Source organism: Calypte anna, chromosome 2 (assembly GCF_003957555.1).
Source record: "Calypte anna isolate BGI_N300 chromosome 2, bCalAnn1_v1.p, whole genome shotgun sequence".
NCBI classification, from domain to species: Eukaryota; Metazoa; Chordata; class Aves; order Apodiformes; family Trochilidae; genus Calypte; species Calypte anna.
Window position 1 is genome coordinate 11,816,352 of NC_044245.1, and position 25,313 is coordinate 11,841,664.

The window sequence follows — 25,313 nt, forward strand, 5'->3', positions numbered from 1 at the left end:
TTCTAGAGGATTCACAGTCACCTGTTCTTTAAGGATACAAAAGGAAGTCTAGAAGCTAAGACTTCATAAGGTCTCATACAAACCCATCTATAGTGAGTGGCAGTTAAAGATATACACTGTATTTTAAAATTAAGTCTGCAATTACAACTCATGTCTATCACGACACCTTTATCACATGTCTATCACATTACATCTTTGTGTAACCACAGATGTCTGAGGGAAGGATGGGGAGAAGCAAAGGACTGACTGGTAAAGGAACAAGTCTCCTTACCAAATCTCTAAAGGAATAAGCAAAAATACCCACTTAAAATACTGTTTTCTAACCTTAGATATTTGCAACTTAGGAGTTGTGTGTGCTGCATGCCATCCATGCACATGCCACAGATGGTTCAGACAGTGCTGCTGAAACTGAAGCTGCATATAGTCCATCAGACTACAGGGAATTCAACTGTGAGCCCCCTACCTGGAGTAAGTTGCAATGTCATTATACAACTTTCTGTATCCTTCAAGACCATAATATATAACCTATACACTACTACACTAATATATACCTATACGCTAACTGGTACCTATGTGGTATTAAATGACATATATCTCCTTGAAATCATCATCTACGCTGGTTTTGGAATGGCTCACTTACTAAGCTGAGAGACAAGATTAAGAAAAGTAATTTGGGGAACAGTTGAGTTCTCTATTTCTTTTCAGAAACAAAGAAAAAAATCGAAAATACAATATTGGTGTGTATAAAGTAAAACAACTTCTTCGGAAATGAAAGCAAACATGTGGGACTCCTTTTCAAAACTGAATTAAAAGAATTTTTAAAACCAAATGTCATACTGAGAGGTAAAATTGAAATGATTGATTTCAGCGATTGTCAAATAAATTCAAATGCTTTCTGCACTGCTACTGATCAGGTCTAATACACTCTTATTGCTCGAGAGACTCTGCTTTTTCACCTGTTTTACAGAATTTACTCACCTTCTCGTTCATCCAAAATTTTGACACCTCCCAACATGTCAAGCATTAGTTCTATTTCCTATGTTACCTAATAAAACACACGAATACTACCTTGAAATCACCTCTTAGGTCAGACACTGAGGATTGCTACTTACTGATTGGTCTTACTCAAAAACAAAGCTGCCCTAAAAGAAATTTTGACACTCATTCTTTTCTACATCTGTCTGTGACTTTCTGTGTTTCATAGCAAAGAACAACCAGTGAAATGGTTTTATTGGCTTTCTGACCATTTGGATGTGCTCAGTCTTACAGCCTAGAGGACCTGAATTGAATTTTGTGCCATGTGAGAAGCAGAGAGGACCCTGTAATTTTCCATTTACTAGAGTATGACCTACTGAAATTACTCATCTTTCCTACTTTCTGCTAATTATAAGGCTTCCAGTTGCTACTGCTGTATTTTGCTTGGGGACAAAGAAGAGATATCCTTAGGTAAGCATCCAATGGGGAATTTGTTTGACTTTGGCACATAAAAAAGAGTAGGAAAATTTTTTCTCTTGGTTGAAGAAAAAAATTAGCACAGCCTAAGATAAGCTTCTACTAGTAAAGCTAAAATGAATTACACTAATGCAAACAGCATAAAACCTATACTGACCTAGTTTCATTAAATGAAGGAGGATAGGCCTTACAGTCTGTTAGGTTGTCCAGTTTATTCTTCCACTTACTGATATTTCCTTATCATGATCTACATATACAGATTATGCTTAGCTCTGTTTGAAAGAAACACAAATGCAACACACAGCATGTTCTTATTCACCCCCTCTTCTGAATTACCAGAAATTCAAGAAATAGACAAAATTATCAGTTCCAAAAATTGGATAAGGAAAGAAAAAATGGAACAAGGCAGCAGATCATCAGCTTGACTCAATTAAATGCTACCTATGAAGCCACTATGACCTCATGGTATTTTTTAAAAGAACCAATTATCCTCAGGCATTGTTCTGCTCAGGTAATTTTGTATGTTTCTTCTATTTCTTGCTCTGTTCAATTTCAAAGGTCTAATCCTGACCGAAATGCTGATTATGCCTCTCTAGCACTGGTTTTAGTAAAGCAGAAATGATCTTTGAATCTCACTAAGGTTTGCCAAGTATTGCAGAATTAGGCCAAATAATTAATCACTGTCAGGCAAGATGAAATGTCAAAGAAGTAGCCTTTGGAAGTTCATCTGCAAGTTACACACTCAGCTTCCTCATTGTCTAGAAATGAAACTTGATGCCATTTAGTCACACTGCCATTACTTTTACAATAGTAACCAGGAGGCCCAAGTCAGACCAGGATCATGTAATTTCAGACATAATTTAGTGATCTCTAAAGGTTTCACAGCACGGGAGAGGCAAGGGGAGGCAAGTGGATTGCCATAGTCACAGACAATGGCAGCAGAGTCAAAAGTGAAACTCAGGGTTCCTGAATTTTACAAGATTATCTTTCTAATGAACTTTGCAAGCAAGTAAGAAACATGTAGCACTATCCAACTGATCTCCTATATTTCTCAGGATGAAATTTAAAAGCAAAATTACAAAAACCTCTTCTGAAAAATCTACCCTAAAACATCCACTCTGAGGCAGTAAGGAAAATAAACACCTCCAGCTATATATGCTGGGGAAAAACTAAATAAAACAAACCAAACCAAAACAAAAAACCAACAAAAAACCCCCACAAACAAACAAAAAAAAACCCCAAACAACAAAAAAACAAAGCCACCAATAAACTAGTAGTCAAGATGGTTTTTTTTTAATAGTTCTGGCCTCAAAGCAGCAGCTCACATTCTCAATATTATAGAGAAGGAGGAGGAAAGCAGAAACATATCAATCACTCAACAAAAAGGCTTGTCAAGGAGTGGGCATTTTTCTTTTGTAGCATTTTCCTCTCAGCAGCTGCCTACACACAGCCTATCAGGAGATATCTCAGGTGTCCATCAGAATATTTTTCTGTGTGCTCTCCCCTATTAGTTCTTGAGCTTAATTTATTTCTCAAGGACTCATTTGGGAGTGGGATTGTGGGCAGTGGGGGTGGGAACAGGGTGAAATGTGCTCATTTCATCATGAAATCTCCCTGTTTTCTGTCAGCCTGCAAGTATTTACATCAGACCTTCTAGATTTCTGCATCTTTTAGGATTATTTGTAATTAATTCAGTCTCAATATTCTCCTAATTTCCATACTTTTCAAATGTCATTTAATGTCTTTTGATCTGCTTCCATTTCTTTTCTCCCTTCTCCCTTCTCCCTCTTTTCCTTCATGCTCTTTCTGAATTTTGAAATGGATGGAAATTGGTTGATAGAGGTATTTTAAATTCTTTCAGAGGCTGGGCCTTGGATAGCAGATTGCTTAATCACATTTCTCACCTAGAACCCATATAAGGGTGATACATAGGGTATGAGGCTGTGAAGCTACTAGTGAAAATGAACTAATGGACCTTGGCCAGCCTTAATTAGAGTTTCTAAGCCCAATCTTTTCCTCCTCTGGCCATGAGTGTGTCAGTCTATCAGTTTTATATCAGCTGTCAACCTCCTCTGACTAGTTTATCTTCATCTTTCCTATTTTGTGTGTTGACATGGCACCAAAAGAGTTATTTACCTGCAGTAAAGGGGTCCTTTGCTCTGCAGGCAAAGTAACTCTTGTACAGGGCACCTGGCCCTACCATGGGGTGGGGGCCATGTGTAGCATGAACCACTGCACCCCTGGCTCCCTGCATTTTCAGGACACAGCAGTTTGGCACTTAAAAATATATATATCTGTATATATCTCACCAAAATAAAAACAAACAAACAAACAAAAAACAAAACGGAGAAAAAAAAAAATCAAAGCCCCCCAAACTATCACCTCAGTAAATCCATTATTTATGTGGTACACAACACGAATTGCCTTGTCTGCCAAAGGGGATTAAATGAAACACCTTATTTTCCTATTTCAAACTAGTTTAGGAAGGCTTATCAATTGTGTATATGTCTCCTGATGGAAAGCTTCCAACCAGATGTGCAGCATCGAAACATGCCTTCTTAATAACAAAGACTTATTTCGATCAGGATCGGCTGATAATTTGCTTTCTGACAGAGGATAAACAACACTGACTGGGGTTTAGGTAAAAAATAGTAAATATTTAGGTGAAAATAGTAAATATTTCTCTTTTACTTTTGTTTTCCCATCTAGAAGTATCTTAAGAGAGCCATCTGTTTACTTACCAAGGAAAGAAAAAAAATAGGGTTACTAGGTTCCCTGCACTTATTCATCCAATTTTGCCTTGAGTTAAATTTTGGAGAACTGTCCCCCTTTGGGGAAGCTTTAGTTCTGCCAGAGGCTATGATAAAGGCTGCTGCTTCTATCCACTGCTTGGCTTGTTTGTCTCCGGGTTTTTTATTTCAGCTAGACTTGCAAAAGAAATTACACAATTCTGGTGAAAAATGGATGGGATTTCCTCACTTTAGTTCATTATCTTCATATATTTCTCTCCACAAAAGAAGAGAAACGAGTCCCACTCATCCTCCTGCCCTTCTCTCACCCCCAGAGAAAGTGGCAATTGTACCATTATGCCTCGAGAGCTTTACATATGCAAACACAAACACAGTGCTTACAGGAAAGATCTTCCCTATCCATATGTTCATCTCCTTCCTTTTACCTAAACCAGTCGATTACCTCAGCAGCTCAGCTGTGTTATTGAGACATTTCAGCGTGAAATTTGTTTTTCCTCACTGAACTTTAAGCGGAATTTCAAGTGCCAAGTCTCCAAAGCCAAGTGGGGCTATTAAGAGATAATTACTAATTATGCTAATTTGAGAAGTTGTGCTATTTCTTTCCCTGGTCATTTTATCTGTAGCTCTCCTGAGAGAACAGTCCCCATTCAATGTTAATAACCTTTCCAGGCTAAGCATTCAACGGAGGACAGTGTGTCCTAAGCCTAGGAATATTTTACAGTTGATCTAGATATGTGGCTGTAAATTAAAAAGAGAAGTAAGTTGCACTAATGCTAATGAATCGTGTTATTATTTTTTTTGCAGTAGCAAAAATATCTGATTCCTTTCCATTCATATATTGATACAGACGTATGACAATGGTTTTATTTCAAGTGAAAGAGCCCCCAGTGATTTTAAATCTTCAGTACACCAATATTTCTCAGTGATCATTTTCTAATCTTACCTATTGCAAGCTCTCACACTAATAGATTAAAACAAAGAGCAGATTTGATTTGCATTTTCCAAATGTCTCATTTATTTTTGTCTTATTTATCTAAAGTTAAGAAGCATATCTTTTTATACACTGCTTTTTTTCTTTTCTTTTTCAAGACAGTGGTCATTGGCTTGATCACATTAGTCTGTGCAGTATGCTGGCAGAATAAAAAACTTCTAGTATTTTTTTTTAAACAATTATTTTAGGTTTTATTTGATGTATAATTCCATCCCCGTTCTGTGGCAAAACATTCATATTTTACATCTCCTAAATTTATAGTTTTCTTGTGGAGTGGCACTACCCAGAGCCTGCCTGGCTTGGCTTACCTCTCAAACACAGAGGTGCTGAGACAGCCCTCCTGCAGTACTACTGGCTGATGAAATCTTGTTTCTCTGCTCCTCAGAATGGATCTCCCAGGTAATAGCATGATGGGTACAGGCAACATCCAAGATCAGAGTGTTCTTCATTAGGAGACTGTGGTTATTTTGATGTGACCATGGAGTTCCTGCAATACCTGGGTACGCAGATATCCCACTGAAGGGGAGGGCAGCGTGCCTAGGAGCAGCTCCTGGGAATACAAGCTCCAGGGATCACTCTCTCTGTTTGTCATTGTAGCATAAACACTTTAAATATCTGACAGAGGACAGCAACAGCCGACAGCAAACAAAGAAAAGGGTCACAAGTGTGTGCCTGCATCCAGGGAGGGCCCAGCAGGCAGACACAGGCGGCCTACACCCGCAGAGCCAGCACTCATGGGCACGGTGGCTGCCATTCCAAAGCAAATAAATTCCTGTCCTCACTGGAGCTCCTCATCTAGCTTGATAGCTCACTACACCAGCAGGGCTTTTTAATGAGTGGTGTCCCACTGAACCCATTGCTTCACAGGCAGTGGTGCTGATCCATCTGTCTCCAGGCCCATACCCCTGGGGGTGCTGCGCCGGGGGTCACGCAGCCGGGCAGGGCTGTGGCATCGCAGTCACCAGTGGCCACAGCTCCCAGGGCTCGCCAGATTTCATGGCAACCTCCCCTGCCCAGGCTGAAATGGTATCACACCTCCTCTCCAAACTCCTCTCGCTGCTGCATGACACCATCAGCTGACACTGCCCTTGCTGCACTTCAGTGCTCCCACAAGAGAATTTTTAGCAGTGAACCTCAGCAGATTTTACCTCAGTGAACATCAGCTGCAGCTCCTCCAGTGGGCAAGTAATGTAGGTACACTGCTGGAGTTGCCCTCAGACACATCACTGAAGACAACAGGGAAAAAATAGCTTCAGGTACTTACTGGTGACCAAAGCTGTGGTACTGCAGCTCAAGAGGAGACTGCAGGAAACAGGAGACATCCAAAAGGCTTTTATGGGAGCTGGACCCACATTCTGTATTTTTTTTTGCAGCTTGCAGCATCAAGATGCAAAGTAACTAAGCAAATGTTCCCCTCCATGCAACCAAAATAAAAATGAGGATTGACTGACAAGAAAACAAAGGATAGAAGTTTGTACTTGGATTTTTCACTATTTAAAACCATATTCAGGCCTAGAACCATTGGGTGCATTTTTTTAAAGTCGACAGATGTAAATATGCAAAATCTTGGGTAGCACCTATTTCTGGAAAAATTAATACACAGCCCTCAGACTCCTGTTCAGTACTCCCAACGTAGGAGTGGGAGGACTGTGTTCACATGACATGAATTAGGGCCTAAAAATACATTCTAGTAATAAAGAAGATAATTTTAAGTTTCAGCATTGCTAGTTTTGGAACAGAGCTTCCTTTAGTGGAAATCCATTTTGCAGGTGTGTGAAACTGGCCCCAAACCCCAGTACAACATCAGGTAAGACACATGTCTTCCCTGCTTATGGGGATGGGGTGATCAGGAAGCCACTGGCCTCCCCCTTTACCACCAGGAGACACAGAAGTAACACATATCTCACAGGTTCATATGAGCACACTGAGCAGAACTGGCTGCTATTTGGACCATCCTGTGACCCCAACATTTTGGCAGCTCACTAGCCCAAGCTTAGCTGAAGTCCCTGACCTGCACACACAGAGTTCATGGAACTTCTTCCTAAAAGAGACTTTCTGGACATGCTCAAAGGAAACTGTATGCTCAAGTCTCACATCACCTCTACCTCTAGGCAGATTTCTGTAGGTAGGATCTTGCCTCTCTCCTAAGCCCCACTAACTCTGGAGACACTGCATCTTCTAAAGAAATCCTCTGTTGCCCACAAATTCAGCCTAACCAACTTGCATCAGTCAGCTGCTCCTCCACGAAATATCGTTGTCCCAACACAGCAGTTAATGGGATTGGCCAGAGGCTGAGGAGAGAGTAATGCAGCTGGGAAGTATGAGGCTGTAAGAGAAAAAAAAGAAAGGAGATATCTTAAAAAACAAACATAAAAAAGAAGCAGTCAGTTGGAAAAGATGCCATATCCTCTGAAAGGCCTGCTGGAATATTTAAAATTAGTTCTTCCTGGAGAAAGAAATGAGTGCTAGAGACTATTTCAAATTGCTTCATGGGCTCTGTTGGTCACAGACACACTTGTTCTGTGCACTCTAGGAAACTGGCAGACTGGAATCACAGCCCCTGAAAGATGTTTCACATTGCTAGCTGAAAGGAACTTTTCTGTCCATGCCATTTCTTACTCATGTTTGAAATTATTTTTTAATCTAGAACCTACAAAGCTCGTGAGTTGTGAAATAAAAAAAAAATCAGGCATTAGCTGTTTTATTTTATCTTATATTTATATTTAAAAAAATAATTTATAACTGTTATTTTACAGTATCATTCCAAAGCCTGTAGTAAACCAGAAGCTCTTGGAGCTGTCATGAATTTGGAAAGGTTGAGACTGCATGAATAACAGAAATGCACAGATGCAAGAGACCTCAGCAGAAGTTTCAGGCCTCTAAATGATCTAAGAAACTATGTACAGGAGATCCTGAATACCCTCCTTTGGCCCAGACTGGGTTGAAGAGAACAGGGTCCTTTGGATGGACAAGTTCACGTGGGTATCAGCTTGCAGCAAAAGGAGAAACACAATTTCTGCAATAATTATGTGACACTTGGTGCTGCTAGCTGTGCTTGGCATGGTGACTAGGTCAGCAGGTGAAATAAAGACAGAAATACCTTACTTATTCCTCTTCTACCTGTACTCAGAAATGTACAATGTCTTAGCAAACTTCTTCCTGAACTATCCTTTCATGCTGTGTATCAGGGATGAGGGGGAGAGAAAGTTTGCCACCCTATGGTTTTCAGCTGGAAACATGTAATGAAAAACAGTTACTTGATCTGCTTTAAATCCCTCAAAATCTTTACCCCAAGTATATGAAAAAAACATGCACAGCAAGTGCAGTAGAGAAAAATGCTCCCTGCAAAAGCTCTGAGCAAACAGGCTGAACATGGAAATCTCAATACCTTGAGTAAAGCTGATGCCTGAACTTCTGAAGGAGGACTGCTTTTCCAGTACCAGCAGCAGCTGATACAGCTGCATGTCCCATCATGGATTTTCTGAAAACCATAGATTTTTGGCATCCTGCAACTGGATTGAAATATTGGATTTATTTACTTTTTGTAAATGCACAAATACACATATGTTTCTATCCTGCATATTTGCAAGGAAAATTTTGAAAATATGAAGAAGAGAAACAATTAAATTTTTCCTAGACATAATTTCTTTAAATTGATTTTTGGAAAAAAGAAAAAAAAAGTGAAGATTTGAAGTACCAAATTCTACAAAAGAACATGAGTTGTGGATTCCTTGACTCCTTCACTTTTTTGTTTCCTCCCAACACATCTGCATGGATTTATTTTCAGGCTAAGAGCCCAGATAATGCAGAATGTAACGTTTCACCCTTAAACCCCCCAGTTTTAATAAAAAACAAACAATACTCATGATGGTGACAAGATGCAAGGAGATAAATTACAAGGCAGATATTCAATCTTGTCTTTTCAGTTGAGATTATAAATGGTCTCAGCTAAGAAAAATTCAGAGCCTGAAACTGAAGGTTGGCTAATTAATCTGTTAGAACAGCACGGGGGACTACAAAACATGATTAAAACACACTGAAAACAAGAAAGAGAAAGGAGGATGGTAGAGGGGGTAAGGAAACAGCTCTGCCAACAGAGAAACATCTGTACTCAAGCTTGTGAAAATGATGTAGCTCATAAAAAAATTGTGTTTAAGTATTAAATACTGATTGCAACAACAAAATGCTGTGAACCAAATAAATTCCTAGAAATTTGGTAGAATGTTTAGTGAAAAAAAAAATCAGGGTTTGATCCAAGCTTCTCATTAAGCCTAGGAAAAAACCTCCATTGGTTTCAGGCCTTTATATAAATATGCATGTACGTTACTTTACAGGTTGCTGAAGCACATTTTTGTACATTAATATGCATAGTACTAGAGTGTCTGTGTTTAAGTATATAAATAGAAATTTAACATAAACATATGCATTCATAGCTCTGAAGTTCCATTAGTAACAAAACCGTGTAGAGAAATTATTAGCATTTTTACATGATGATTTCTGTTTAAGTCAGATACTGAAATGTTACTGATACTTACAAAGCATTCAACAGATAGGGTGTCTCAACTGATAACTTCTGTGCTATGCAAGTGTATTTTTAAACCTACTTTACTCTTCAATTCTGATGCTGTGATGTGCTGATGCAATGAAGTGCTTTCCTGAGTGTGCAATTTTAAGTTGTTGTCTTTTTGAAACTCTAGTTTGGCATTGTTCCAGTACTGATAGCCCCAGTTCAAATGACCCTAAAACCTTTACAATTTACCACTGAGGTCAATTTGCACTGAAGACAACATGACCACCCATGTGAGGATGATGATGGTCCCATGAGTGGTAGGGCCTGGTGCTCCTCAAAGATTCCCATGTAACAGCACAGTATTGGGCTCCCGTTCTTTTAGGTCTTGATTCTGCTCTCAATCTTTCTTGTCTAGTGGAAACAAAAGGGGAATTGAGCTCTTGTTCGAAAATTTACAACAAGAAATGTTGATGCATGCACATTGTCTCTGACATTACCTATTTAAAAAAATAAATATATATATATATAAATATAACCTTAATGTCCATAATGGATGACAGAGAACATTATAAAAGTGAAGATAAAAAAATACTTTTTCTAATTTTTTTTTTCTGTTTTGGAAAATGAACACAATAAAATGATATCCCTTTAGAAATACTGCTGCTTACTGTTTACACAATTTTAAAATATATTATTTAGGTAGTATTTATTTGTGTGGTTTATTGCTTCCCCTAAGAGACCTCCATTTGTTCAAAGTATGAACTTAATGCAAATTTAAAATGGTAAAAGCAAAACAATGTAAAAACATAATGAAATCACCTTCAAATCTGCTTACATTCTCACTTTTCATACAACCCCCCACTCAGAAAAGTAATCCCCCAAATTTTTCTGAGATTATTCCAGCAAATCCCATGCCCATCAAATCCTAAAACATACTCCACCTGCTAGCGAAACTATCACAGTAATTGTCTGGGCTTTTATCTAATGAATATGCATTAAAGCCGTCAAAACAAAATTCTAACTTAATCTGTATTACTGAGGAAAGTTTCTGAAACAAGCTGTTGCAGGGAAATTTATGTAATATGTTGTCAACATTTGGTAGAGACAAACTGTCTGCTAGAAAAGGCTGATGGAATCCAGCTTCCTACATTCCATCAGGGAGCCCTGAGGCTGTTGTCCTGAAGCCACACTTTTGTTCACAGATGTGCTGAGCATCACATCTCACTGTGCCTTTAGCATCGCTGCCCACCTGTACTTCACCTCTCTGCAAAGACTGTGATGATGAACACTGAAAAGTCTCTTTTTCCATGTGGGTTTCAGTGAGTCATCTTTATCTCTTCCACAACGTGGAAACTCAGTGATAGCTGCTGGAGCACAGGGAAGTGATAGCTGGAAATTCATTAGCTTGTCTGTATGAGGTCTACACATGAGTGCAGCTGCAGCCAGGTATGTGCCCAGCACCAGCATTTGCAGCAATATAGTGTGAACAAATCAACACAAGAGAAATTACTTGAAACCAAGATTAACAAACCACTCCACTCACCCAGCTGCCTCCATATGATGCACTCATTGCTTTTGCTGTAATGGCCATTACAATTATAGCCTCAGCCCCTTACCTTTACTTTTTACTGCCTCCCATTTCTGTCTAAAAACACAGAAACCAACTTGACATGCCAGTGTTGGAGAAGCAGCTATTCAGCTCAGAACATACCAGGAATATCAGCTTAGATGTGCTAAGACAGAATCAGCCCTAAGAAATACATGTTGGCAAGTAAGCATGTTATTATACATACATATATATATATATACATATAAATTTTTAAGGAAAAGAATAGTAACTTCCTATCCAGTTTCTGATTCCACAAAAAAAACAACAAACCCAAAAAACAAGCTAATTAAGCACCTGCATATTTGTATGCAGATCCTGTTACTTATTATTTACTGTTTTTCTGAACAGCAATCGAATGACTGAACAAGTGATTTTTCTGAACCAAGGCCATATGTTACCCCAAAAACCTTTGATGATATATTGGTGCAACCTAGACACCAATCTCCTATATACTTTTATTTTTATAATTTGTATGAATAGCAGCTGCTTCAATAGGTGAGGCCGTGTAAGTGGATTATGAAAACAAAAAGATGGGAAGGAAAGAGATGGGTGTTTTGGTCAAGGAAACAATAGGGATCTTCAGGGTCACATCTGCTATGTTTTAAGAGTAGCTTTTTGAAGCCTTTGTGGGTATTTTTTAACCATTAAGAATAGATTGAGACAACTTTTATAGTTTTTATTTCATACTCCTGCTAAAACAGTGTGCTAGAAGACCCAAAACAGTGTGTAATAATTTGTCGCTTCTTGCTTTCATTTCATTTTGCAGACTCTTAATGAGGGCTTGGAGGTTTCTGAGGCAAAATTAAAGTAATAACATATGGGGAATAGATTTTTAAAATTGCTTTTAACTTTTTGAATTACATTTCTAGACTCGAAAACTGGAACTTGGTTCTTGTTTTCATCTTAGCATTGTTTTAGTCAAAGAATTATCTTATGGTTAAAGAGTACAGTCAATTTACAGTGGTTTTAGCTAATGTGGAATAGTCTCCTGGTCTCCCAAGAAGCACATGCATATATTAAGTTGATGAACTACAGACAAGGCACAATGTAAGTATTGCTACTAAGATTTTTAATGGAAATAAAATTTATGAAATCTAGATAAAATTTATTCTTACTGAAATTAAGTGATTCATCTAAAAGGAAAATACTCATTAAAAATATAAAAAATATCTGTAGTGGTTTCAACTGATTCCACAAGAAAACTCTCAGCACCTGAAGAAATTAAAGTGTGTGCCAAAAATAGAGTCATTCTACAAATTTGTTGGCAGTATGCACTAATATTGAAGGAAGAGATGCCTTTTAAATGTAAACTTGGATACATAGAAACTTTGCCCTCAGCATGTATAACAAACCTTTTTGGGAGAAATCAAAAGCCTTCCAGGAGCTAAAGAGCAAATGTGATTTAACACCAAGGAAGAATTTGATCCCCATGCATTTGTTTACATAAAAAATAGATAAATAAATAAAATCCCCTCTTTTTCCAAACGCCACCAGGCAGAACTGCTTTGCAAACACATGTAGCAGGGTGCCTTGCAGGCAGGGATTATACCTACTCTTGCCTGTGAGCATTGGCTGCTGGTGTGCAGCATGGGACACTGTCTGCCTTGAAATCAGCAGCACTCCCAGGGACCTGCCATGTCCAACATAATGATAACCCCTCATGATGTGGTGCATCTACAGATGTGATACATATACAGAAAGAATAAGTATGGACTAGAAACAGGCTCATTTGCTACTGGAAATGAGCAACAGACCTCTGAATTCCTACCTCTTGCTAATTAATTGTGTAACAGATTTATTTACTGCTCTGACTCAGTTTCCCTCTGTAAACCGGGGGAATGTTGCCTCTCCGTGAGATTTAATAACACCTGTTCAAAAATACTTGGAACGTACTTAGTATGATTATGCTGATGCATTTTTATTAACTCTGGGCAAAAAGAGTTCTTTTGGCTAGGATGTGTTGGAATTATTTGAAGAGAAGGATGATTTTAGTCACTGGCAGGGAAAAATAGCCCAATGTGCCTTACATCATCAATGTATACATATAATAAGGAATTCACTGGTAGCCTTCAGGAAAACCTGCCAAAACTTTTTTGTCTATAGTTTCTTTCTCCATTTAACTGCTTAAAAATGTATCTGGAATAACAAACCTATAAAGCAGTGTTCTGTCAAATTCCTTCTATTACAAGCCACATTTATAAGTTGCAAAAGACTATTTAATTTCTGTCTAATCAAAACAAGTGTTCTTTTTTAAAGATACTCACTTGTTTTTTGACACCTCAAAACCATCTTCTGGTAACCGATACTTTTAGTACCTTACTTCCCATTTTAACCTTATAGTTCACAATTTGTGCTATACTCCAAATACTCCAAAATTCTGCAGTTTTAGTTTTTATTTTTAACAAAAATAATGCAGAGCTAAAGTTTCATTTTAGAAGTATTATTGGCAAGGTACAAGTTAACCTAGAAAGACTAGCTTTTGACTTGTCCTGGTAGAACTAAAATTCTACAGTTATGCTTGAATACTTGGATATGCCATCTTCTTCCTGCTCATGAAATCTGAAGGACTCACATAGTGAAACTTTTTTCTTTTTTTAAAAAAAAATCAAATTACTTGTGCTCATGGATTTAGCTGAAGGCAAAAAAAGGTATTTCTTGTTGGCACAATACCAGGTAAAGGAAACCTCTATCATACAGCTGTAAAAACTGATCATTACAAACATGAATTGAAAATGAGACAAGCATCTTGATTTTACAAACACACATCAGATGCTTTAGCATAAATAAATTATAAACATAGATCAATAATCTTTGCAGCAGTTGCCAGTGATATTACGGAACATTCCCTTTTTGTACTGGCTGGTTTCTTTGTTTGTTTTTTAAACTCTTAAATCTATGAGCAGCAAGAGCTGAGCTCCAATTTAATTGCTGTCTGTGCTGTTCAACAATGGAGGCAACGCAGACCACTGTGGCTCTGGCCCTTGCCTCCCAAAATCACCATTCATACAGACACATAAATAGCAATTCATGAGTGGCACAAGGGAGGGAAATTACAACCTGGAAATCAGCTAATGAAGGCTAATTTCAGTTAAATAGTGTTCAAGAATGCAGAAGCACTTTGCCTGTTGGTTTGTGGCAAGACTGCTGGCATGGATGTAAAAAGGAACACAAGATCAGGGCTGGCTTCTGATCCCAGTTACGTCAATTTTTCTGTAAGATTCAGTTCGAGAGATATCAGCAGACAAAGAAACTTAGAACCAAATCCACCTTCTCTGGTAAAGGTTTCAGGTTTCCTGACATATTACGCTTTCACGTAAGCATTTGTCTTGACCATTTGGAATTACTTAGCCTCTCAAAAAACATACCTACAAAAACAGAATATTCTATACTTTAAATACCCTAAAAATTATGTTTATAAGAAGTTTATTTATTACTCACTCTACAAAAATGTTCTAATCCTTGTGTAGTTGTGCCTTTGTGATTTGTCTGTAAAACTATCAACATTACACAGAGGAAGATCATACACAAATCCTATGAGAATCTTTATATAATTTTTTTAAAATAAAAAAGTCATACAGCATGTATGTCTGGATGTGTATAAGCACACAAATGATAGAAATTTATCTTATTTTTACACCTCTAAACAAAATACTTCATTGTTATATAAAAATCCCTCATGTAAACATGTTTTAGACTCTACAAGCTTTAAGACTCTTTATCAAACTTGGAAGTTTATTACAGTCATTCATCTCATACTGCTAGACAGCTGTATGTTTCATACAAAACTGTATAAATATGTACATCTACAATGTACAGACATACAAGACACAGACCCACATGCATAGAGCAGCACAGTTCTGCCACCCTGACTCATGCTGAGAAGTTTTGATTTGTTTTACTGTGAGTAGTGGCAACAGCATCAGGTGTTATGCAACGATAAATACTTCATTAGTTAGCTTGATAGCCATCATATCATATTTGTTAAACCCCACTATTTATGGAATAAGCAGCCATTTCACAGTCTCTGAGAAGTGATAAGAAGCAGGCAGTTGCATAGAATTAGTTGTGTGTAAATCTTTTTCGAGGGAGATGGAGATAAAATATCTGTCAAATCCTACTTATTTCTTCCCACACTTCCCAGCAGCTTTGACTTTTTGTGCTGGTGTTTCATTAGCAGTTAGAGAAAGGTGACCCTGTTAATAATTTTGAGCACCACTTCTCTTATAAGAAACAACAATTATGTAAAAATGAGGGAAAAGATATCACACTTTAGCATGAAGTTTTATTTTGCTGAGATCTACTTATTGCTCATTCCTTAGTCCCAAATAGCACATAAAATGCCACCAGCATTTGCTGCAGGCTTCAGGAACAGCACTCACAAGTGGAACAACTCTGAGATCAGGTGCAATACTTGGCACAGCATTGGAACCAAGTCTTAAGTCAGCAGAAACACTGTCACACAGGCAGACTATGGTTTGCAGGGGTAATCCCCTACCACACAGAATTAATCTGATGATGATGCCCTAGCAGTCACGACAGTAACCGTGTTTTTTTTCTGTTTAACAAATCATCATGTACTTGTAAAATTCATTTACATCCCCTCTTTTATCCAAACCTTTTATTACTTTTTCCAAGGGAATAAGAAACAATTTTAATTCTTACTGTTACCCTCCTCACCTCCCTACACCATCAAAACAAGAGATTGGGAACAAATCCTGATTTTGGTCTCCTTTTTACATACATCAAGCAGGGTGCTGAGTGGGAACAGAGAGGAAGGTGACTTAATATTCCAAGGAGATGTGTCTGCCTTCCTCATAGCTGTGCTCCTGGCTTTTGGAGGCACAGAGGTGGGTGGATAAGCACTGCCACCGCCCCGACTCCGAGCAGAAGGGCACCTCCTGAACCGCTGTGCTCCAGCTCCAGCTGTGCAAACAGGAGAGGGAAAAAAGCCTCACTGTGGTCAGGAGCGATGAAACCATCTACACATCACCTTTCCTCATCATCCAAGTAAACCAGGAGTCAGATAATTTCCTGGAAAAGAGCATTCATATCTCATATTACAAAATACAAATCCTTCTTAATGTATCCTAGCTAAAGTCAAAGCCTACATTCACCAAAGTGAGCAGCAAACTTTTCAGTATTAGTCTCAGCTGAGCTAATCAAATACCTCAACTCCCTAAAAATATGTAAGTTTTATTTTTCCATACCTTGAATAAATGGAATCCCCAGACCAGCTACAATACTGTCTCATCAGAAAATCTTTCCACTCCTATTAAACATGCTGAAATTCTTTTTTTCTTAAACACCTTTGTCTTTATAAATAAAAAACTCGGGAATAAATTAGACTATCCTGTTTACTTTAGAATATTTCCTTCTTTACTATAATTTGACTGTATTATTTCTTGTATTTATCTCCAAAGTAAACAATATAAATCTTATCAATGTTCTTTTAATGAAATTTTACACTTCTCTAACCCCTTTTGCCACATATATCTGAATCCTCACTCTTTCTAGTACACATCTGGGAGTTAAAACAGACAGAATGAAACAGAATATATGCAGTGAGAATATACCTTTTATTCATTAATGACACCATAATATCTTCAATATTGGCCATCCTGCTCTTCACACAGCCTGCCCTGCTCTGTGCTTGTCCTGTCATCATGCCTTACTTAGCAGAGATTTTTATCAAACTGTGCATGGTGATGTCCAGCCCATAGACCAGAGCACGTATTGTTAATTCAGGGGCTAAAAATAAGTCTTCCTATTTCAAACTCATTGTAAGAGGTAAGAAATTCTAGACTGAGTGAATGACATTAACGCCGACCATTTAATGCTTTCTGTTAAAGCATTAAATATGGTTATTTTATGACTTGCAGAGGGTTGCCTATTAGCGTGGCTTGACAAGCTGCCTCCCCCAGTTAACAAAGCAGTCCTTTTAATCACGATACATTGTTAAAACTCCTCTGGCTTGGCTGCTTCCTTTCAGATTCATGCATCAGGGAACAAAGGTCAGCTAGAGCAGGAAGGTAAGCACATCATTTTACTATTGGTATTTACATACTTTTAAGGCAAAACGAAATGTTTTATGAATAAAAACCATCAAGTTCTTCACAGATGCCTTGAGAGTGATCCATCTACTAATGCATATCAGCTTTTTTGTGTGTGTCTGGATAACTAATAGCTTACATGGGAAAAATGGTAAACCGGCTGAAAGATTGTAGAGATAGTTAGCAGGGAACAAGGGATCAATTCAGGTTCATTACTCCTTGCAAAACCAACACAGTGTTGACTAACAGTAATTCAAAAGTAGCACAGTAACAGGCGATCAGGCAGATATTCTGATATTTGCTTTTTAAATGCAACTTGCTAACCTAAGGGGCATTAAAAGAACCTCAGAAAACAGTTTGCACAGACTGTCAGTAACTTTGATATTTCACAAGGCAATTTCACCTGACCTTTAATTTTTAGCAGTGTTTTTCATTTGTAAGGTATCACTTCAGAAAGGGCTTTTTTTAACAGGTTCTTTTTAAAAAATCCAGGAATATCACCTAAAGTGGAATTTGTAAGCAAAGCTCTCACCTCATGGCAGAATTTCCATCCCAAGTTACCAAGAAGAAGCTACAAAATTTTAAGCAATATGAAGTAATTTCCAACAGTGTACTACTTTGACAATAGCTTCATATGCCTTTGCATGTCCACTGAAGCAATCAAAATATGACTTAATTTCTGAGCTCAAAAAAGTAAAAACAGCTGTATATGTAATTGCTCATGATAGATACGGTCAATATTTATATTAGTGCTTTTTCTATTTCCATAATTAATACATTAAAGTTGAAATATTGTGTTCTCTCTCAGAGCAAAATGCACCATTTTATTGCCCTCACACTTACATGCTGTTGCTAGGAAGATATACCTCTGCTATAACCTAATCATCTGCTATTTAGATATGGACTCATGAATCCCATATTTTTATTCTAAATTCAAGTTCAGTCATCGTAGCTAATGTCCTTGATGCTATCTCAAATTGCTGTCATTACACGGATCACTAGAAATTTGAGGTAATAGTAAAAAAGAAAAGAAAAAAGAAAGGTACCAAATTAGATGACGGATAAAGGTTTAATCAATTTAATTTTATCACCAAATCCAGTCCCTTCCTCTCGAGCTGTCAGGGGACGAGATAAGCGGAACACATCTTGAAGCACGACGCAATTCTGTTGTGGGGAAGGAGTTGTGTCCCTGAACCTCGCCAAGATGAAACACGCTCATTTATTACTTTGGCATTGCAGGATGATGAAGAACCAAGCTGGTTTCCTCCCTCCGTCCTCAGCACAATCTTTCTATTTCATTAATTTTTCATGGAATTTCATTTCACAATCATTTTGCCTTCCTCACCCACTTCCTGCCCTTATTTAGTTTATTCTGTCAACTTTTATTTGATGTCCCATTGTATCAGCAGCCACCTCGGCCATGGCTTTCTACCACATCGGGCACACCCGATTCCCTCTTGTTTCCAGTAATTAACTTTAATCGGTAGCACTATAAAATGGAATTACAAATAAGGAGGGTTATTTGCTGCTTTACACTGAAAAATAACTCAGAAGGGGCATATGTCCAGTCACCCATTTCATGCTTACTATATGTTGATTTCTAAGAAGTAGCCGGAGCCTGCTGGAGTGTGGTCTTTTTAGTACTATCAGTAAACGGCGACTCTGCATTTGACCGGTCTGCTTGTAATCATTTATCTCAGAAAACAAGGCTGCTTTTCACAAGCTATGAAATCTGCACAGACCACACTGAGGCCGCTGTGCTGAATTCTGCCAGTACTCTGCTATATACAGAGCCTTGCCTGGAGAAAATGTAGTAAGAATGCACAAATCCAACAACTTCCCATAAAGCCCTAAAAATTTAAACTGTATTTCTGTAAATACTTAAGACCTCTGGTCCTTTTTACACACAGATTAAATAAAAAAAAAAAAGAAAAAAGCAAACGGAGAAAGAAATATGAAATACCTATGACCGCTTTTACACAAAATTAGTATGCAGGTAATATGGCAAGCACCTGTATTTATTTTTCATTAGGCTTTTGTGAAATTAAGATATTTACTTCCCACTGGGAGTTAATGTACATATTTTCAAAAAGATAATAAAAATATTCCTACCTATACTAATTTGACAGAGAGCTATGAACAGCCACATTTTACCTTTTTAACACACTTCCTGTATGTAGTGTAAAATTAAATTAAATCACTGTGCAAATACACACTTGCAATGTGATATTCGCTGCTTGGACAGTTAATGTAAAGTCTTCAAGGAAGCATCTTCATACTGAAAGAGCTGCTGGTTTTCATACACATAAAAATAAGATGCATGCAAAATAATTATTGGATGATGTTATTGTATAGTGGAATCACACTCAAAGTCCTACACTTTCAGTGTAGGACAATCTGCATATATGGGCATTCTCTTTCTGTGCGTCTATTGTAACATGTGTTTTTAATTTATTTTTTTTTTTTTAGCCTAAATGCACAGGAAAATTAGCTATTCAGAGAATGTTGTTTGCTTTTCTTGCTTGAACTTGCTTTCTTCCCCTAGGAAGAAACAGAGTACTTCTTCCCCTGGAACAGAGTACTCAGGTATAAAAGAAATGAAGCACAGTTCTATACCCAGACAAACCAATTTAATTCACACTAAATAGGACAAAGAGATGACTGAAACATGGAAAGTAAATCAGAAGGAGAAAAACAGCTCTATTAAATAAAGAATAATATTTGCTTGTACTGCTACACATTCTTAGGTATTCTATCAGGGGATGTCTCAACCTGGTTTTAAGCTCAGTTAATACATAACATGTGTAAAATAATTTGTCTAAATAATATTTTGTGTCCATCTCCTTAAGGAGCGGGGGTATGATAGACAATCTCATTTCCTTATTCTGATTAACACTCCATGTACATTTAGGATTAGAGTGAATTTCTTTATTTACATGTGTCCTTAGGTATCTCTGGATGTGTATGTGTACACAGTTTAAAGCTTCTACTAAAAGTATTCCGTCTATAAACAAAATACATGCTGGAGAATAGTTTAAGGCAAGTGTCTTCAGTGTAACTCTACAAATATTTTTCAGAATTTCTTACATAGATAAAAATTGCAAAATAATGGAGCCCATATTAGTTCCTATAAAACACAGTAATTTATGAGCCTAATAAACATTTTCTTGACTAGTTTCCAGGATAGTCAGTTTGTTAAACAACACTTTTGCATTAAATACTGTCAAAAAAGACACAGAAATACAGCACCAGTAAATAAACTAGCATAGGAGTATATAATCCAACAGGTTTTTTACTGGGCATGCCTTAAATTACAGGCATTTTTTTCCCACCACAGATTTACAGGAATATGTATTTTTATTAACATATACTGTGATTACATAGAAAAGAAAATCAAAATAATATGAACAGAAGCATTCCTCCCTATACTATGAACTAATCAACTATGTTATTTGGAAAAATGTTATATTAGCACATTTTGAGGAATAGTTGAAAAAAAGATTAACTCTTCAAGTGCACATTACTGATATTGGTCAGTCAAGCACATTCTAGAATGCCATCAACCTCCAGCTGTGTATTCTGCAAATCGCTGTCATCTATCAAGATAATGTCTAGCAAGTTTTTGTATTTTTTTTAAGACATTCAACTTCCGCCTTATTTTGGTAAAACACAGAGCAACAAAGGAAGCATCAAAAAAGTCTTACTGAAAGACTTTCACTTTTTGTCTGCTTCTTAGAAAGAAAATTAACACTTAGAATTTACACTTTTTCTGCACTGCACAGATTAATGGATTACTTTTTCTCCTCGACAAGTACAGGGAGGCTGAGGCTTGGCTAAGTTTGTAATTCCCTAGAAAAGTAGTTCTAGTTGCTAGAACAAATACAGCATAAATAAGCCTGCAGAGTACATTTAAAGTACAAGCAGATTTAAAGAGACAGAGTACAAGAGCTGTCCCTTTGCTTAATATTTTAAAATTTATGCTGTAATGGAGAGTAAAAGACAGGCTTTGTCACCAGGTGTTAGAGCATGCTAAAGATCCAGAGTATCAACTCAAGGTTACACAGCTACTCGAAGTCCTGACATATCTGCACATCTGTTGTTTCTACTTGTGGACAGGTCACTATTTGCTACTATGATTTTGACTATCAGAATTCGGAGTTAAAATAGTGACAACCAAATTATACAGACTAGCATTCAGTATTTGACCAGTACTTAGCAGTTCCAAAAAACCTACTATGATGCCTTCCTAAAAGAAAGTTACCCAATTCTGAGCTTACTGGCTTTAACATATAACTAAAAGACACTTGGCAAATTGAGTTTTCTAGAATCAGAAGAAACAGCATATCCAGAGCATCAGCCTGAGTTGATGAGCTAGCTACCTAAAACTTGTTTTAGCTCCACATAATGATGACAATTACAGGTGAGATGATATTTACTGCTTAGATGAACACCTGGAGTTAGCAACTCTGCAATCATATGCGTTGCAGCTGGGCAACTCTGGCACGCTGCTTCTCGTATCAGTTCATGTTACTTTAAAGTGTTCTCAGCCTGTTAACTTCGGCTTTTCCAGGCACAGCATCAAAAATCAGGAGGCAGTATGTCATCCCCTCTATAGGGGAAAACAGGACAGCCTTGTGAAAAGCTTTTATCTAGGGCATATTCCCTGTTCTCAATGACATCCAGTCGCTTCACTTTTCATGCTTACAGCAATTAGCGCTTTCCTAACAGAGGTTTGCCTGGGGAACACCACCAAAATAGTAAAACTCCGTGGACTTTTATCTAAAAAACAGGAGAGGAAAAAAAAAAAAAAAGGTAGTTTTTGGGGGGTGCAACCCTCCGGCCGGGAGCTGCGCGGTGCCCCGGGAGGCTCCGTGCCGCGCTCTGCCCTCCGCAGGGCACGTCCTGCCCCAGCACCGGCGGGCACCGGGGCACCGGGAGATGGGAGGCACCTAGGTCTGAGGCTGCGGAGGCTGGTGCCGAAGTGTGGCGGAGGCACCGCCGGGGCCGCCGTAGCCCCTGGGATAGCTCCGCCGCACCGCGCTACCTCGGACAGGGCCCGCCAAGCCCCCGCCCGCCGGCACCGAAACCTCAGCCCAAAACAAAGAGGGGAGGAGAGGAAACAGTACCTCTCTGCGAGGTGAGCGGCGGACCCTCTCCTCCCAGGACGGACCCCGCTGGCGGCGGCTCGGCGCGGCGGGAAAGGCACCGCCCGCCCCGACCGTCGGGATAGCGGCAAGGGCCGGCGCCGGCGTGAGCCATGCACGGATAATAAAAACCGAAGCAGCCGATGTGTCTGCCGGGGAGTGTGTGCGGGAGACAAGCAGAAAGAGAGTAAGAGAAAAAAATCCCTTACCTTTCCTCTTTGATCTCCTCCTCCTCCTCCTCTTGGACTTGCATTTCAGCTGCCCGCTCGGCCCTCCCGACGCCCTGCTGCTGCCCAGGACAGATGTCATGCCTGTACTTCAGCTAAACAGCACCGCGTCGAGATGTTTTCCTCCCGCGGAGTTTCTCCTCTTTCTGGAGGCGGCTTTTATAGGGCGGTGGGGAGGGAGGGCGGGCGAGCTGCTCGGCGCTGCCCAGCGAGGATCGCGCCTCCGCCCCGACGTGCCGGGTCCGGCCGGGGCGATGTCCTGGGGACGGCAGCGAAGGCTCCACCGGCCCCGCCACCACTTTTTTGCACCTCTGCGAGTTGCTGGGCACCGGCCGCTTTGAAGCCAATGGTGAAGGGGCGTGGGGGGGTTGGGGGCGTGGGGGAGAGGGCGGATTTGCTGCTGCAAAGTCTCCCGCAGCCCAATCGCTCCAGCCGCCCTGTTCTGACATCAGCTCCGCCAGCCCTCGCCCCCAAACTCCGCTCCCTCTGGGCTGCCGGCTGAGCCAGGCTCCCGGTAGAAAGCGAGGGAGAATGGCTCCGGAGGGAATAAAAACATCCTACCGCCTCGTCTGTGAGAAGCCGGAGGGGCAGCTTGCAAGAAGGGAGGCTGCAGGCAGGATTTCAAGCTTTTTTTTTTTTTTTTTTTTTTTTTTTTTTTTTATTGCTCTAGACCATGTGGATACGGAACACTTTGCTTCCAGAGACACAGAAACGCTGCTGCTGTCCTCCCAGCCAACCACTTATTAACTAGTTCACTAATTGCTATGTTTATTATTACCAGTGAAACAATATGAGTTACTGTTGAGGGATCCCTCTGTCAACACACCTTATGCAAGAGGATAAGTGTAGCGATTCCCCTTGAATCTCCAGTTATTTTTAAGATACGTGCTCTGCTAAATTCACGATCAAGGGCAAAAGCTCTCTGAAAAGAGGAGAGTGTTGTCTCTCAGACTCATACATTAGCGCTGCAGTGCCTCATTTAGGCAACTGTGCAATTAAAGTGTCAGGAGCAGAGGGGCTTTTACAGAGAGGAAAGATGACAACAGCGTTCCTCTGAAAAGCTTGACTACAAAGCGTTACATGTTCATTACAAAAAGCCAGGCTATGCAACAGATAAGACACTGCTTTAAGTTACAAGGGAACTGCGACTTCTGTGCTCTGTCTTTCCTAGTTATTATCTAACTTGAAAGTATGTATGTGGAAACCTAGGCAGTGAGTGGAAAATAGAAGAATTTCAAGAAAAAAATTATGCTAAATAATTAATGTCATCATTAGGGCCTACTGCATTTGTAGGTGGCTGGAGGAGGACAGTAAAACCCTGTTTATCAGAACTCTTTTAATCTAAAACTTCGTCTTGATGGAATGTAGGTTACCTAGCTCCTGCTGCTAAGCACTTCCACTCACTGCAGCACTCCCAGCCTCTGTCATTTTTGGATGAGGCAGTGACACACATTACAGAGATTCTCAAATTGAATAAATAAAAATATTATATTTAAGTCTTTAAAAGTCTCTGAAGTGCCAAGATGATATCACCTCTTGGACCCCATTCTCCTCAGTACAAGCCACATATGGTAAGAGGGTCCATGTACCCTCACTTTTAGCTATGTGGCATGGACAAAGCACAGGGGGAAACTGCACCCCCTCATGCCTTAGCAGCTAAGGTAAGAGAACCTATGAATTCAGACCTTCATTGCTTGAATGCCAGATATAATTCAGAAAGCCCTGCTTGAAAGTAGGTTTTTACACATCCAGCTTTTACAGGTTACTAGCTGACTGTATGTGTTTTGTTTTATTTTTTTTCACAACATACACATCACCCAAAAGAATCAAACCTTTGAACTGCTACATAGCTCAAGTGACTCTCTTTAAAATGCTTCTGTCTTTTCCAGGGAGAAAATCATGTCTGTGGGTAAATAGAGAGGCAATCACTACTTTTTGTTTTTAGTTTGAACCTTCAGCCTTTAACCTTTCTCCCCTTTTTCTTCTGGTTTCTGTTGTCTTGACCACAGCTGACCCTCATCTATTAATGTGGCAAAAACTTGTAGTTGTGTGTGAAGTAGTAATGCTACTGCAAAACACAACTGAACATTCAACTGCACATCAAACTTCTGACCAGTCTGGAATTGAAGTCACTCAATTTACTAGTGAGATTTAGAAGTGTCTTCTATGCTTCAGTACCAATCTGTGCTCTATCTATTTGGGATCTAAAAGAGAAGCAAGATCCAATTAGAAAGAAAATTATCATCCCAGAACATTTACCCATTTTTAGGAGAGGATTCAAGCTAAACACATTCTTTAAAATATCTGAGGACATTCCTTCTGGTAACATTTTGTTATACTCCCAAGACGATTGGAACATGAAATCTGAGTTGGGAGAAGATAGACTGTCTAGGTGGTGTTGCCAGTCCCTAGAGAAGGCATGCTACCAAGGCAACCTGAAAAGCCAACAGTTTTCAGAAGCTATCATTCAGAACTAACAATTTCATGAACTGCTTTCAGCTCTAGACACAGTTATGAGAAAGTACCAGCAAGCCAAAATTAGCAGCATCCGAGCTGTGCTTATAGTATAGCTCCCACCTA

At 39.1% G+C, this 25,313-nt stretch overlaps 1 protein-coding gene across 1 annotated transcript in view; it reads right to left on the reverse strand.

Annotated features, from left to right (window-relative positions):
- ADARB2 (adenosine deaminase RNA specific B2 (inactive)) overlaps positions 1-23,306 on the reverse strand; it is a 308,555-nt gene extending 285,249 nt beyond the window's left edge. Inside the window, exon 1 of the mRNA XM_030445535.1 lies at positions 22,716-23,306. Within this exon, the coding sequence (XP_030301395.1) occupies positions 22,716-22,815 (100 nt within the window). The 5' untranslated portion in view covers positions 22,816-23,306. The remainder of the gene's footprint in view (positions 1-22,715) is intronic.
- Between the last annotated feature and the right edge of the window lie 2,007 nt (positions 23,307-25,313).